This window comes from Triturus cristatus, chromosome 7 (assembly GCF_964204655.1).
Source record: "Triturus cristatus chromosome 7, aTriCri1.1, whole genome shotgun sequence".
NCBI classification, from domain to species: domain Eukaryota; kingdom Metazoa; phylum Chordata; class Amphibia; order Caudata; family Salamandridae; genus Triturus; species Triturus cristatus.
The window spans coordinates 460,700,202-460,713,998 of record NC_140590.1 but is presented as its reverse complement, the minus strand read 5'-3'; the positions used below and the strand labels follow the sequence as shown (position 1 = coordinate 460,713,998).

Genomic DNA, 13,797 nt, shown 5'->3' with positions numbered 1-13,797 from the left:
TCCCACAGAGAGTGGGAGTAACGGCCCAAGATGCATGCGGTGTTCACGGACCGCAGTGCAGAACTGGCGGAAGAAAAAAATCTTCTTTCCGAACCGATCCAGTTACTTGGATTCCCTATCCGGTGGTGCAGAAGCGAAGGCGTTTGGGGAAGCAGAGGCTTGGACAACCAAGCTCTCGGGGTGGGTTGTTGGGAGAGGAAAATGGGGTCACCGGGAGCCGGGCGATAGTGTCGGGCCACGTTCCTATCCACAGGAGCCCCTGTGGTGGGCCTGGACCAGGTGCCCAAAAGAACATCGATAAGTGCTACGTTGAAGGGGAGCAGCACCTCCGCATAAGTAGGTGCTGGCTGAAGCACTTCTGTCAGGAAGTTAGTCCTGACGGCCACAGTAGGGAGCACAAGGTGTAGATCCTCGGCCACCCTACGCAACACCACAGCATAACTAGCGCACTCCTCCGTAGCCACGGTAGGAGGAGACAGCATGCCAAGGTATGGTGAGGTATCCAGACCACTGGCTTTCCCAAACTCCTCTTCCCAGTCCTGTTCAGACTCGCAATCAGCTGCGAGAGGGTCCTCAGACCCCGCCCAGTCCTCTCCTTCTTACTCAGGCCGTTCTCCAGGCCTAAAATAAGGAGCAGGGACATGGGGATAGAAATCCCCGAGCAACATCGAGAACTGCATCGATCGACGCCGTCCCGATGCGCCGTACCGGGGCAGACGTCGGCTCGAGGAGCAGGCGACATCGGAAGTGGTGCCGGTGGGCTTGACGTCGGTGGAGGTGTTAAGAGGTCGGCCTGGATCCATGGGGGTCCAGCGGCGCTGGGGCCGGAGCCCGCAGCGGAGTCGGAGCCGCCGGCGATGGAACGGAGGATCACCAGTCGGGACCGCGGGGCCCAAAGGCGCACCAGCGCAAGCAGACAGCCCAAAGAGACGAGCCATGGCCGACAGGAACTCCTGCATCTAGGCCGGAATCGCTGACAGACCCGGAAAGGGCGGGTAGGCTGTCGGCGACACCACAGGCTCCACCGGAGGCACCACACGCACCCTCAGCCGCGTCACGCGACCGGCGAGGGGAAGTCGGAGAACGATTACGTTTGTTTGACTTCTTGTGCTTCGACTTACCTGACCACCAGTGCGAAGACTTTGATCCCGAAGATCAATGATGATGACTCCGCGCACGGTCCCTCGACGTCCCACGGGACCGGGACCACGAATGGTGCGGAGCCGACTGCGGGGCCTCCAGCATCTTTCGGGACCGCTCCCGCAAAGACTTCGATGCCATGGCCCAGCAGTCGGGGCACGACTTGGGATCGTGGTCGCGCCTTAGGCAAAAAAGACACTCGGTGTAGGTCCGTCACCGACATCATGTGGTGACAGTCCTCACAGGACTTAAAACCGGGCATCCTAACTGCACCAGGAGTCAAAGACCCGATGAAAAAATAGAGACAAAAAGCCCCAGAAAGTCAGTCAAAAAATGACTGGGGGTACCTGCTCTTCCCGGATCTGCGCTTGCTGGGGCGGAAAAAGAAAGAACTGACATCAGTGTGCGTCGGCAGTGTCTAAGTAGCGCCCGCGACGTCATCTCGGTGATCATGACGCCAACGACGGACGCAGAGCCGCACAACGCCAACTACCGACGTGCAGGGGTACTGCTGACGAAAACTTTCCGGATCCAGTCTGATGCCTGGGGTAATTCTAAGGTAAGGAATCTATCACCATGTGTTTCTTTCATATAAAAAATACAGGCTACAAGATACACCACACACAAAGAACTATGCACCGAAACCGAGATAGATCTTTCTATAGAATCAAGACGCAGACCCAACAGAGAAGTCACTGTAAGTGTGCATCAGATGCAAGAAAACAACGTCCGGAATTTCCTGAACTCTGCCTAAATGCAGAGAAAAAAGGTCAGTATGTGGAGCAGACATACACTTATGCCCATTACAGACCTATCCAAAGCCTCAATCAAAGCTCATACACCTCAAATATGTTTCTTAAAGAGAAAAAAGCTGAACAGAATCTTCAGCCTGCATAGGTGCACTTAAGAAAAGGCAAGCAAATGCGATGAGCAGAGGGCATATTCACCGAGTGGAACAGAACTGATAAGCGTGCTGGTACCATGCGCACATACAGCATAATTTCTGCGGGCAGGTCTCCAAAGCTTGTTCAGATAACTAATGCCAACAATTGGTCACTAAGCATATTTCAGAATGTCAGGTTCTTTTGAATACTGTCATGCTCTGGACTAAGTGATAAATAAATCAATAACTACTCTTTACTTTTCACATTAACAAGCAATTTTGGAATACTATCCGAATAAGTGCTCAAATCAAATACACAAATACATAGCCCTCTACAGAACCAAAACAAACTAAGGCAAGCAATCCTCAGCTTTGTGCATTCACTGGAATGCGGCTTCAGACCCAGCATGACACTGCAGACCTTATGGTTAATGCCACACAACTCAACTTTGAGTTTCACCTTGACGAGAACCTAAGCTCAGAACCTCACATATCTAAATGCGACAGCTTTTACAGTGACTATTATATTGATAGAAGACAGTAATAATGCACCAGGTGAAGGTATGGCAGGATGTGATTCTCTATCTATGGCACACTTTTTTCAGATGCAAGCAAACCTAAGTGCAGCATGTAATATGATTTAGAGCAACACTTCTCTCAAAATGCCATCCCAAATTTAAAACAACAGTAACAGTTACCACAATTTAATGACAATGATGGGTTTTAAAAATACAGTAGACAAATCATAAGCAACTTGCGAGTCAAAGATATAGAACATGAGCTATGCCTTTGCAGCCTAAGAGTTTCATACACTGTATTTTTGCAGGATAAAACTTTATACTGCACTCGTTGTCAATTTAAAATATATATATAATATCTTACCAGGTGCACTTTGTGCAAATCGTGCTTCTTGTATCACTGCTAGTTTTGGCTGAATAGTGCTAGCTTCTGGTTCCATAGGGACAGGAGAGCCTTCTCTCGAGAGGCTTTCAGGAGTCTGGACTCCACTGGAGTGGGCAGATAAAACTCCAGAATGATTTGGAGAAGCTGGAGCACTTCTGTAGTTTCACAAAACAGAAAGTAATTTACTACTAGTTTAATTTCAGGAATTACAAATATACTTATAAAAACACATAAGGATCCCTAGATATGCCTAGGGATCCCGAAGAATGTCATAGTGTTTATACTTGCCAGTTGCTAAATGAGCGCCAAAGGGTCCACAGAATTACAATATATAACTAAAAAAGTGCAAGCAATATTTCACACGACCCCCACAATGTGTGTTTGGCATACCAAAATGCGTACATTTTAAAGTGCAATGGTCACAGGATAATAAATGTCTTTCATGCAAGCCAGAGGGTTCTGAAGCTAGATGGGTGGTGAATGGATTCTTTATGATGTCTTGTGCTGGTGACTTATTGTGTGTTGTTGCAATGAGTTTTGATCCTGTGTGTTTTAGGTCACGTTTTTGTACTGTATTTATGGCATGCTTTGTTGCATGATGTGGTTTCACTGTGATGTTGGTATTTTACTGTATAGCATTGAATGTTCTATTGTGTTTTTATTTTTTAAGTTGTTTGGGTTTTGTCCTGTAGTTTTAATGTGCAGCTGTGCTGTGCTTAGTTTGCTCGTTCATGTTGTGATTGTTCAGGTCTATGAAAAAGCTGCTTATATTCCTAGGGTAATAAGGGGAAATGTTGCAATCGACCTTTGACCCATAGGGGACAGCCAAGCAACTCATACTCTCTCAGACAAGACCCCCAACACAAGAAACAAGGTCACTGCCTGCATGACCAAAGTCGCTAACTGGATGTAAGACAATTGTCTCAAGCTCAACACCAACAAGACAGAAGTAGCAATCTTCGGCTAGAACCTCACAACATGGGACTCCAACTGGTGGCTGGTCGAACTCAGACCCACATCCTGAACCCATCTCAGGAACATCAGAATAATCATCACCAGCAAACTGGACATGACCGCACAAGTCCACGTTATTGCATCCTGATTCCAGACCCTAAAGATGCAGAGGAAGATCTTCAAATGACTTCCAATTAACACTAGAAAAACTGGGACTCTCACCCTAGTCACCAGCAAGTTGGACTATGGGAACACTCTTTATGCCAGGATCACCAAGCAACTCACTAGACGATTACAAACCATCTAGAACTTAGTAGCCCGACTCATTCTCTACCTCCCACACAGAACTCGCACCACACTCCGGGAACTTCGCTGTGACCTGATACACAAATGTGCTCAATTCAAACTCCTCACACACATATTCAAGGCACTACACAACTCGGGACACACCTACCTGAACAGTTACAACTCCTATCAACAATCATCCAGTCTACTCCGCTCTGCACAAATAACACTTGCACACATCCCATGCATATACGAACCACATCAGAAAGACTGGTGTTCTCTTATATCACTCCTAAATCATCAAACTACCTTCCACTCCACATCAGAGCATACTGGATTTTCAATTAATTAGCCTAACAAAGGCAGGACTAGGCGCACACACATTCACCTGCTCAGAATCAGCATAACCTCCCGGGTGACATTGCTTTACAAATACACAACCAATAGAATAGCAAAACACACACACAATGCAGTGGCCTTGTTCACATGTGTGATAAAGGTCCTCTTTTCACATAGTTAACCCCCACTTTTTGCCTGGTTTTGATGTAGTTTCAATTATACTTCGCAGGGTCCCTGACAACCAGGTCCCCTGTGCCAGTGCTTCTTCCCTAAAACATAACCACAATTGGTACTTCTACCCGCCTGCAAATCCCTGGTAAGTGGTACCCTGGGTGCCTTGGAGCATGCCACTACCCTGGTAGCTTGTATGCACCTGTGAGGTGAAAAACAACAAAGTCGACATGGCACCCTGTCTGGGTGCCATGCCAGCCAGCACTACATGAAGGTATAGGTAAGTCACCCTTCTAACATACCTTACAGCCCTAAGGCAGGGTGCACTATACCACATGTGAGGGTATATCTGCATGAGTAGATATGCCCCTACAATTCTTAAGTAAATTCTTAGATATTGTAAGTGCCAGTGAAGCCATGAAGAGTACATGGGCTGGGAACTAGACATCTCGAGTTCCCCAACACAATGATGGCTTCAACTAAACCAGGAGTGTTTAGTACAAATCAAATCCTTGCAATAAATCCACACTGACGCCAGTGTGAGATTTATTATCCCATGTACTCCGAGGGCACCTCAGAGGTGCCACCCTGAAAACCTACCGACACTGGTGTGGACACTGACTGGCTTTAGGGAGCCTGCTACACACAGACTTGTTTCTGGGCCCCTGGGTGGAAAGCCTCTTCTCTCTGGGACCAGAAACAATGCACATCCTGGGCAGAGGTGTCACACCTCCTTCCCTAGGATGGGCCAATCCTCGAAGGGGAAGCTTTAAAGGTCTGCTGCCACTGTAATCCGACCCCCAGCTTCTGCTGCTAGCAGCCGATGGCAGCACCCGGTTTACACCCCCACTTTTGGCAGGAAAACCTAGAAGAATAGGAGGTATACCCACTTCTGCCAACTCCACCCCTAAGGTGGGGGAGGCGAGGTGAAGCACATCTTTCAGTCTCTGCCATCTTGAAGATGGATACCCCTCCAATCAGGGCTAGGTCAATGCACCTTCCAGAGGAGGGTGGCATAATTGAGGGTGTAGTCACCCCTGGTAAGGTGCCTATTAGCCCTACCTGCTACTCCCCTAAAATGTTCCTAAATTTAGTATTTAGGTGGTATTAGGTGGCTCCCCCCAACCTGAAAACGAGATCTGCGAAAGAAGACATCCCTGCAGAGGCGACTGAAGACGACGACTGACTTGGCCCCAGCCCAACAGGCCCGTCTCCAGCTTCGATGACAACAACCTGTCTTGCAGCCAGCGACCGCTGAAAACCCTGGGAGGACTTCTGCCGTCGAAAAAGACTCTAATTTCCCATTGACAGCGGACCTGACCAGAAAAACATATACTCCAAGAACTCTGGATCCAGGCAGATCCGTGCCTCCTGCCCATTTTGCACCAAACAGCCACGACCCAAGTCTGAGTGGCTCATCTGTCCAGTGAAGTCTCCCCATAGATCATGACCTCGAATCCAGCGCTGTTTGACCTCTCCTAGCCTCAACGACAGTGCCTGCAGTGTGAATCCAGATGCACCCCCTGATCGCGACCACTTCTGTAAGAAGACTCGTACGTCAAAAGGCACGCCTGCACCAGACGTCCCTAGGCCTTGGCGAGCTAAACCGACAGTGCCCCTATGACCCCCTACATCGCTACTTACCTCTGCTGTTGTTAGTCTCCCTCCTGCAACCTCCGGTGCATTGCATTCAGCCTGTTTGTCGAAAACAGAACCCTCATTGAAAAGCATTGGACACACAACACTGAAATTGCACCCTGAACCCGGCTGCTCCTCTGCCGCTGGTGGTGTAGGTTTGGTGCTCTTGTGTGTCCTTTACGGACTTACTTGAAACTAACTGCAAAAAGCAGTCACTGCGAAAGGTACACCACCAAGCCTGTATGCCTTCATTAGTGTCTGCTGCTGAGCTGCAACAATAATTTCAAGGCCTTCTTACTAGGTTGCTTTTCTCCACCCCTGCCACCTCATCAGCTGGGAGACGTTTCATGAATTCACTATCCTTTGTGCAAAGATGTAACATTCGTTCTGAACATAAGCCCACTCCTTGAGATTGTACTCAAAGTTAAAGGCTAAATGGACATTTAGGTTTCGTTATACATCTCATAACTGCAACTCGTAACGAAAGTGAGTGACCGCTCCAGTCGTGAAGGAGTGCGAGGGAGGTAAAGAACAAGTTACTTACCTTCGGTAACGATGTATCTGTAAGAAACATTAGTTAGTTAGATTCCTCACCTTAGAATATCCCCAGGCGTCAGACTGGATCCGGAAGATTTTTCGTCAGCAATACCCCTTGCGCGTCGCTAGGCGTCGTCTGCGGCTCCGCGTCCGTCGTCGGCGTCGTGCGCCGGGATGACGTCGTCGGAGTACTTAGACGCCGCCCTCGCGCGCTGACGTCAGTTCTTGTACATAGCCTTCCGCGCCAGGAACGCAGAGCCATGCAAAGACCGACACTGGTGCCAAAAATAAAATCTAGGGGCCTGAAAGGACAACCTTAACCCTAGATGTCAGTTCGCAGAACGGGGAGGATGGGAGGGTCGGTGAGGAATCTAACTAACTAATGTTTCTTACAGATACATCGTTACCGAAGGTAAGTAACTTGTTCATCTGAAAGAAACACGTTAGTTAGATTCCTCACCTTAGAATAGATACCCAAGCAATACCATCCCCGGTGGTGGGTCTGCGAACCAAGATCACACCAGAAAGTCCTGGAGGACAGAACGGCCAAAGAAGCCATCCCTCCGGACTTGGCTGTCAAGGCAATAATGCCTGGCAAACGTGTGTAGCGAAGCCCACGTCGCCGCCTGACAGATGTCCTGCAAAGGGACTCCCCGACCCAAGGCAGTAGTAGCCGCCGTGGCCCGAGTAGAATGGGCGCGCAGCCCAACAGGAGGGTCCTTTTTAGCCAAGGAATAGCAAATCTTTATACACAAAACGACCCACCGAGAGATGGTCCATTTGTGCACAGCTTTCCCCTTCTTAGCGCCCACGTACCCAACAAAAAGCTGGTCGTCCACCCGGAACTGTTTTGTGCGGTCCAGATAAAAGGAGAGCGCACGTTTTGGGTCCAGACGGTGGAGCCTCTCTTCCTCTTTGGAAGGATGCGGAGGCGGAAAGAAGGTGGGCAAGGTGACAGACTGCCCAAGGTGAAATGGAGTCACCACTTTAGGAAGAAAGGAGGGACGAGGCCGAAGGACAACCTTGTCCGGATGAACAGATAGAAAAGGAGGCTTTGAAGATAAAGCCTGGAGCTCACTCACCCGTCTAGCCGAGGTGATGGCTACCAGAAAAGCAGTCTTAAGAGTCAGAAGACGAAGAGGACAATTGTGAAGAGGCTCGAAGGGAGCGCACATCAGGAATGTCAATACCAGATTCAAGTCCCACTGAGGCATTACAAAAGGGACAGGAGGGAACGTGTGTGTAATGCCTTGGAGAAAGCGTGTAACCACAGGGGACTTGAAAAGAGAAGGCTGATCAGGAAGCCGCAAGAAGGCGGAGATGGCAGCAAGATAACCTTTCAGGGTGCCCAGGGCAGAGCCCTGCCGGGCCAGAGAAAGAAGGAAGAGGAGAACCTCAGAAAGAGGGGCGGAAAGGGGATCCACAGCCTTTGCTGTGCACCATGCCACAAATTTGTTCCACCGGCAGGCGTATACCGTCTTTGTGGAGGGACGCCTGGCTGCCAGAATGATATCACAGACTTTAGGAGGCAAGTCAAATGGCATCAACTGCCGCCGCTCAATCTCCACGCATGGAGGTGGAGGCTGGACAGGTTCGGGTGGAGGACCGTCCCCTGCTGCTGCGACAGAAGATCCTCCCGAAGGGGCAGACGTATCGGGGGATCGGTCAACAGACTGAGTAGCTCGGGATACCAGTATCTTCGTGCCCAATCCGGAGCCACCAAGATGACTTGGGCCCGGTCGTGCCTGATCTTCTTCAGCACTCTGGGCAGAAGTGGTATAGGCGGAAAGGCGTACAACAGACCGCAACTCCACTCGTGACGAAAAGCGTCGCCGAGCGAGTGCCGCCTTGGAAATTCCAACGCGCAGAACTGCTGACATTGCGCGTTCTCTTCGGTGGCGAATAGATCTAACCAAGGCTCTCCCCACTGCTGAAAGAGACCTTGCGCCACTTCGGAGTTCAGACGCCATTCGTGATCCATCATGCACCGGCGGCTGAGTTCGTCTGCTCTGGCGTTCAGAGAGCCCGCCAGATGTTGAACCACTAGGGTGACGCCCTGGTGTTCCAGCCACGTCCAGAGGCGCAGAGCCTCCTGACAAAGGGTCCACGACCCCACCCCGCCCTGTTTGTTGCAATACCACATGGCGGTGGTGTTGTCCGTGAACACCTGCACGACACTTCCCCTGACAGAGGGAAGGAAGGCTTTCAGTGCAAGCCGGATCGCTCTCAACTCCAACAGGTTGATGTGGAGACGAGACTCCGCCGGAGACCAGAGGCCTCTGATCTCCGCCTCCCCCATATGGCCACCCCAACCCAGGAGGGACGCATCCGTCACTACGACATGCTCCGGTTGGGGAAGGGAGAGGCTCTTGCCCTTGACCCACTCGCGGTCCGTGAGCCACCACTGCAACTGCTGTGCAGTGCCCTCCGAGATCAAGACATGGTCGGACAGGTTGCCGTGATGCTGGGCCCACTGAAACTTCAGGTCCCACTGCAGAGCCCGCATGCGCCGCCTGGCGTGATGCACTAGTAGGATGCAGGAGGCCATCAGCCCCAGAAGCCGCAACACTAGCCTGACCGAAACCCGGGATAGAGGCCGAAAGATGGGAATCAGGGCCTGTATATCCCGGACCCGCTGTTCCGGTGGATGGACCCGGAACTGCGCCGAATCGAGAACCGCTCCGATGAAGAGGAGCTTCTGAGAGGGACTCAGGTGTGACTTCGGCACGTTGATGGAAAACCCCAGCAAATGCAGGAGATCCGCCGTAGTCTGGAGGTGGGAGACGACTGCCTGGGGCGAGCCCGCCTTCAACAACCAGTCGTCGAGATAGGGGAAGACTGAAACCCCTGATCTGCGCAGATGAGCTGCGACCACCGCCAACACTTTCGTGAACACCCGAGGGGCACTGGTGAGGCCGAAGGGGAGCACGGTAAACTGAAAGTGCTCGTGGCCCACCGTGAACCGCAGGTAACGCCGGTGGGCCGGCAGGACGGGGATATGAAAATATGCGTCCTGCAAGTCCAACGCTACCATCCAGTCTCCAGGGTCTAGGGCAGCTAAAACCTGAGCCAACGTTAGCATCTTGAACCTGTCCTTTCGGAGGAAGGCATTGACGTTCCGGAGGTCCAAGATAGGGCGTAGGCCCCCCTTGCCCTTCTTGGGAACCAGAAAGTAGTGGGAATAACAACCACGACCTACTTCTGGACTCGGAACGCGCTCGACGGCCCCCTTGGCCAAGAGAGCCGAAACTTCCTCGCGGAGAAGATGCAAATGATCCCCCGAGATACGGTGGTGCTGCGGTGGCATGGCTGGAGGGGTCGTCTCGAAGGGGAGGGAGTAGCCCCTGCGGACGATTTGCAGCACCCACCTGTCCGATGTTATGGACCGCCAGTGGAGCAGGTGATGGCGAACTCTGCCGCCCACTGGCGTGGTATGGGCCTGAAAGCTCGGACTAGGAGGGCTTTGAGGCGGATGCTGCCGGGGTGGAAGTGGGCTGACCACGTCGGCCTCCATTTCCGCCACGGCGGAAGCCACGTCCGCGACCAGGTTGGTTCTGCGGCTGGTGGCTTTGCGGACGCGAGGAGGCGCCCCTTCCTTGGCCACGAAAGGGGCGAAAAGCGGAGGTGTGCGCCAGCGGAGCCGAGAGGCCCAAGGACTTGGCCGTAGCCCGGGAGTCCTTAAAGCGGTTCAGCGCACTGTCCGCCTTCTCACCAAACAGGCGAGTGCCATCAAAGGGCATGTCCATGAGGGTGGTCTGGACATCCCCGGAAAATGACGTGGACCGCATCCAGGCGTGGCGGCGGAGCGCCACCGTGGTTGAAATCGCCCGACCCAGCGAGTCCGTGGTGTCAAGCCCACGTCGTATGGCGTGCCGTGCTGCATCCCTCCCATCGGCCAAAGCCTGGGTAAGACGCGTCCGGACCTCCTCCGGACACAGGGGCAGCACGTCCTCCACCGTATCCCACAGGGAATGGGAATAACGGTCCAAGAGACAGGCGGTATTTAAGGACCGCAGGCCCAAACTAAGGGACGAGAACAGTTTCTTGCCAAACTGCTCGAGTCTCTTGGAATCCCGGTCCGGCGGAGCGGTCGGGAAGGAGGATTGGGAGGTAGAGGCCTGGATAACCAGACTCTCGGGGGTGGGGTGTTGGGACAGGAAACTGGGGTCGCCCGGAGCAGGGCGGTGGCGCCTGGCAACGTTCCTATCCACAGGAGGAACTGTGGAGGGCTTGGACCAGGTGCCCTGCAGAACGTCAGTGAGGGCCTCGTTGAACGGCAGCAGAGGCTCAGTGGAGCTTGCTGAGGTTTGAAGCACCTCAGTGAGGATGTTAGTCTTCACAGCCACGGCAGACAACTCGAGCCCAAGGGCCTCGGCCGCCTTGCGCAGCACCACAGTAAATGCTGCACCCTCCTCCGAAGCCACGGTCGGAGGAGAAGTGAATCCAGTGTCTGGCGAGGTGTCCAGCCCACTGGCCTCCCCCAGTTCATCTGCCCAGTCCTGAGAAAGCTGTGACTGAACAGCCATAGGGTCCTCGAACCCCTCCCAGTCGCCCCCTTCTTCCGATTCCTGATAAACAGGAGGAATGATCGGAACCGGACTGTAGAGATGGTAGGACTCAAGCGGCGTCGGATGCGGCGTCGGTCGACGCCGCTGCGGCGCCGGGTCCGGATGAGGGCTAAACTGGGGTGTCGGCGCCAAAGGCGTCGGCGGCGCCGGTGACGGCGTCGGTGGTTCAGGCGTCGGCGCCGGTGGAGGAGTGACTAGGTCAACCGGCGTCGACTGGGGCCCAGGCATGGGCCCCGCGGGGACCTGCGGCGTCGAGACCGGAGTCGTCGACGGCGCCGGAGCCGCCGGCAGGCAAGATCGCCCAGTCGAGTCCGCGGGGCCTGAAGGCGCGCCAGCGGGCGTCGACGGCGGGGCCAGGCTCCTCATGGCCGAGAGGAAGGCACTGATCTCCGCCGGCGCCGCGTCAGTCCCAGGGACCGGAAGGTATGGGGGCGGACGCGGCACCTGCGGCTCCGCAGGAGCCGCGGGGGTGGAACCACCCTGACCCTCGGCCGAGTCGCGCGACCGGCGAGGGGAGTCCGAAGTGCGGTGTCGCCTCTTGGACTTCTTTGAGCGTTTGGACTTACCCGACGACTTGGAGCCGGACGATCGATGGCGTCGGCTAGGGCTCCGCGAGCGATCCTTGGACCTCCTCCTGGACCGGGATCGCGCACGACGCGGAGCCGAGTGGCGAAGCTCGAGAAGCTTGCGGGACCGCTCCCGCCTAGCCTTCGAAGTCAGGGCCTGGCAGTCGTTGCACGACTCCGCGTCGTGGTCGGGGCCTAAGCAGTAGAGGCACCGGCGGTGGTGATCGGTCACCGACATCAGTCGATGGCAATCCTCGCAAGCCTTGAACCCAGGCATCCTACCGGCACCAGATGTCGACAGACAAGGATCAAAAATGATCAAAAAAGATTTAGTCAAAAAAGACTAAAAGGGGTAGCTCTCCCGGATCTGCGCTTACTGGCGCGGAAAAAAGAAGAACTGACGCCAGCGCGCGAGGGCGGCGTCTAAGTACTCCGACGACGTCATCCCGGCGCACGACGCCGACGACGGACGCGGAGCCGCAGACGCATTATTGCCTTGACAGCCAAGTCCGGAGGGATGGCTTCTTTGGCCGTTCTGTCCTCCAGGACTTTCTGGTGTGATCTTGGTTCGCAGACCCACCACCGGGGATGGTATTGCTTGGGTATCTATTCTAAGGTGAGGAATCTAACTAACGTGTTTCTTTCAGATGAACAAGTTACTTACCTTCGGTAACGATGTATCTGTAAGAAACATTAGTTAGTTAGATTCCTCACCGACCCTCCCATCCTCCCCGTTCTGCGAACTGACATCTAGGGTTAAGGTTGTCCTTTCAGGCCCCTAGATTTTATTTTTGGCACCAGTGTCGGTCTTTGCATGGCTCTGCGTTCCTGGCGCGGAAGGCTATGTACAAGAACTGACGTCAGCGCGCGAGGGCGGCGTCTAAGTACTCCGACGACGTCATCCCGGCGCACGACGCCGACGACGGACGCGGAGCCGCAGACGACGCCTAGCGACGCGCAAGGGGTATTGCTGACGAAAAATCTTCCGGATCCAGTCTGACGCCTGGGGATATTCTAAGGTGAGGAATCTAACTAACGTGTTTCTTTCAGATACAAAGAAATGGGTCTGATCGGCTGCTGACGGGGTTTTGGGGAAAGGTGAAATGAGAAAGTGTTTAAATGATGTGAATGGCAAATAAATATGGAAAAGGAATCTGTGAAAAAGTATACGCCCTGATTGGTGTGTGAGGGGTTGGTTGAGAATGCATTAACTGAAGAATTAAATAGCTATGGGGGTGGGGGGGCACAAGGGCAGGATTAAAGTTAGGAGATGGACAAGGGCACAACGGGTGAAAGGTGGGGGAAGCAAATTAACACTTGGGAAGTTAGGCAGGAGAGTGAGCACATTAGGCTCCCAAGGGGATGGGAGTAAGACCATAGTGGGACCAGACATATAACAAGAATATGGGCCTGGGATGGAAAACAGCTATTGGAACGGAGAACATGTAAATGCCCATACATACATAGTTAATGAAGGAAAACATGTAAGCACAAATGGAAGGGAGTCCTTCCAAATTGCTCCATTAATTATGCAACACATTTTACTTTGCAATTTATAATCCTTTCATTCACTGCACCAATTACTTAGGAGGTTGATGTTACTCTTACCGAGAAGAAAGGGGTCCGATAGGTGTTCTAAAGCATGGTACACCCCTTGGCCTTCTTTTTCTAAAAGCTTGCTCTATTAGCTTGCTTTCGGAGGCAGGGTCTATCCTCCAGAACGAACCTTTGCCTGGTTCTTCTTGAGACCTTGGTACTTTGATGAAGTATCGATTTAAGGAGAGATTGTGACGTATTGAATTCTATGGAGGAA

General features: G+C 52.9%; 1 protein-coding gene across 1 annotated transcript in view; it reads right to left on the bottom strand.

Annotated features, from left to right (window-relative positions):
- The window catches only part of FOXK2 (forkhead box K2), a 278,943-nt gene that overhangs the window by 74,799 nt on the left and 190,347 nt on the right, over positions 1-13,797 (bottom strand). The window contains exons 5-6 of the mRNA XM_085616785.1: positions 13,593-13,786; positions 2,906-3,081 (exon numbers count right to left, since the gene is read on the bottom strand). Of these exons, the coding sequence (XP_085472911.1) occupies positions 2,906-3,081; positions 13,593-13,786 (370 nt within the window). The remainder of the gene's footprint in view (positions 1-2,905; positions 3,082-13,592; positions 13,787-13,797) is intronic.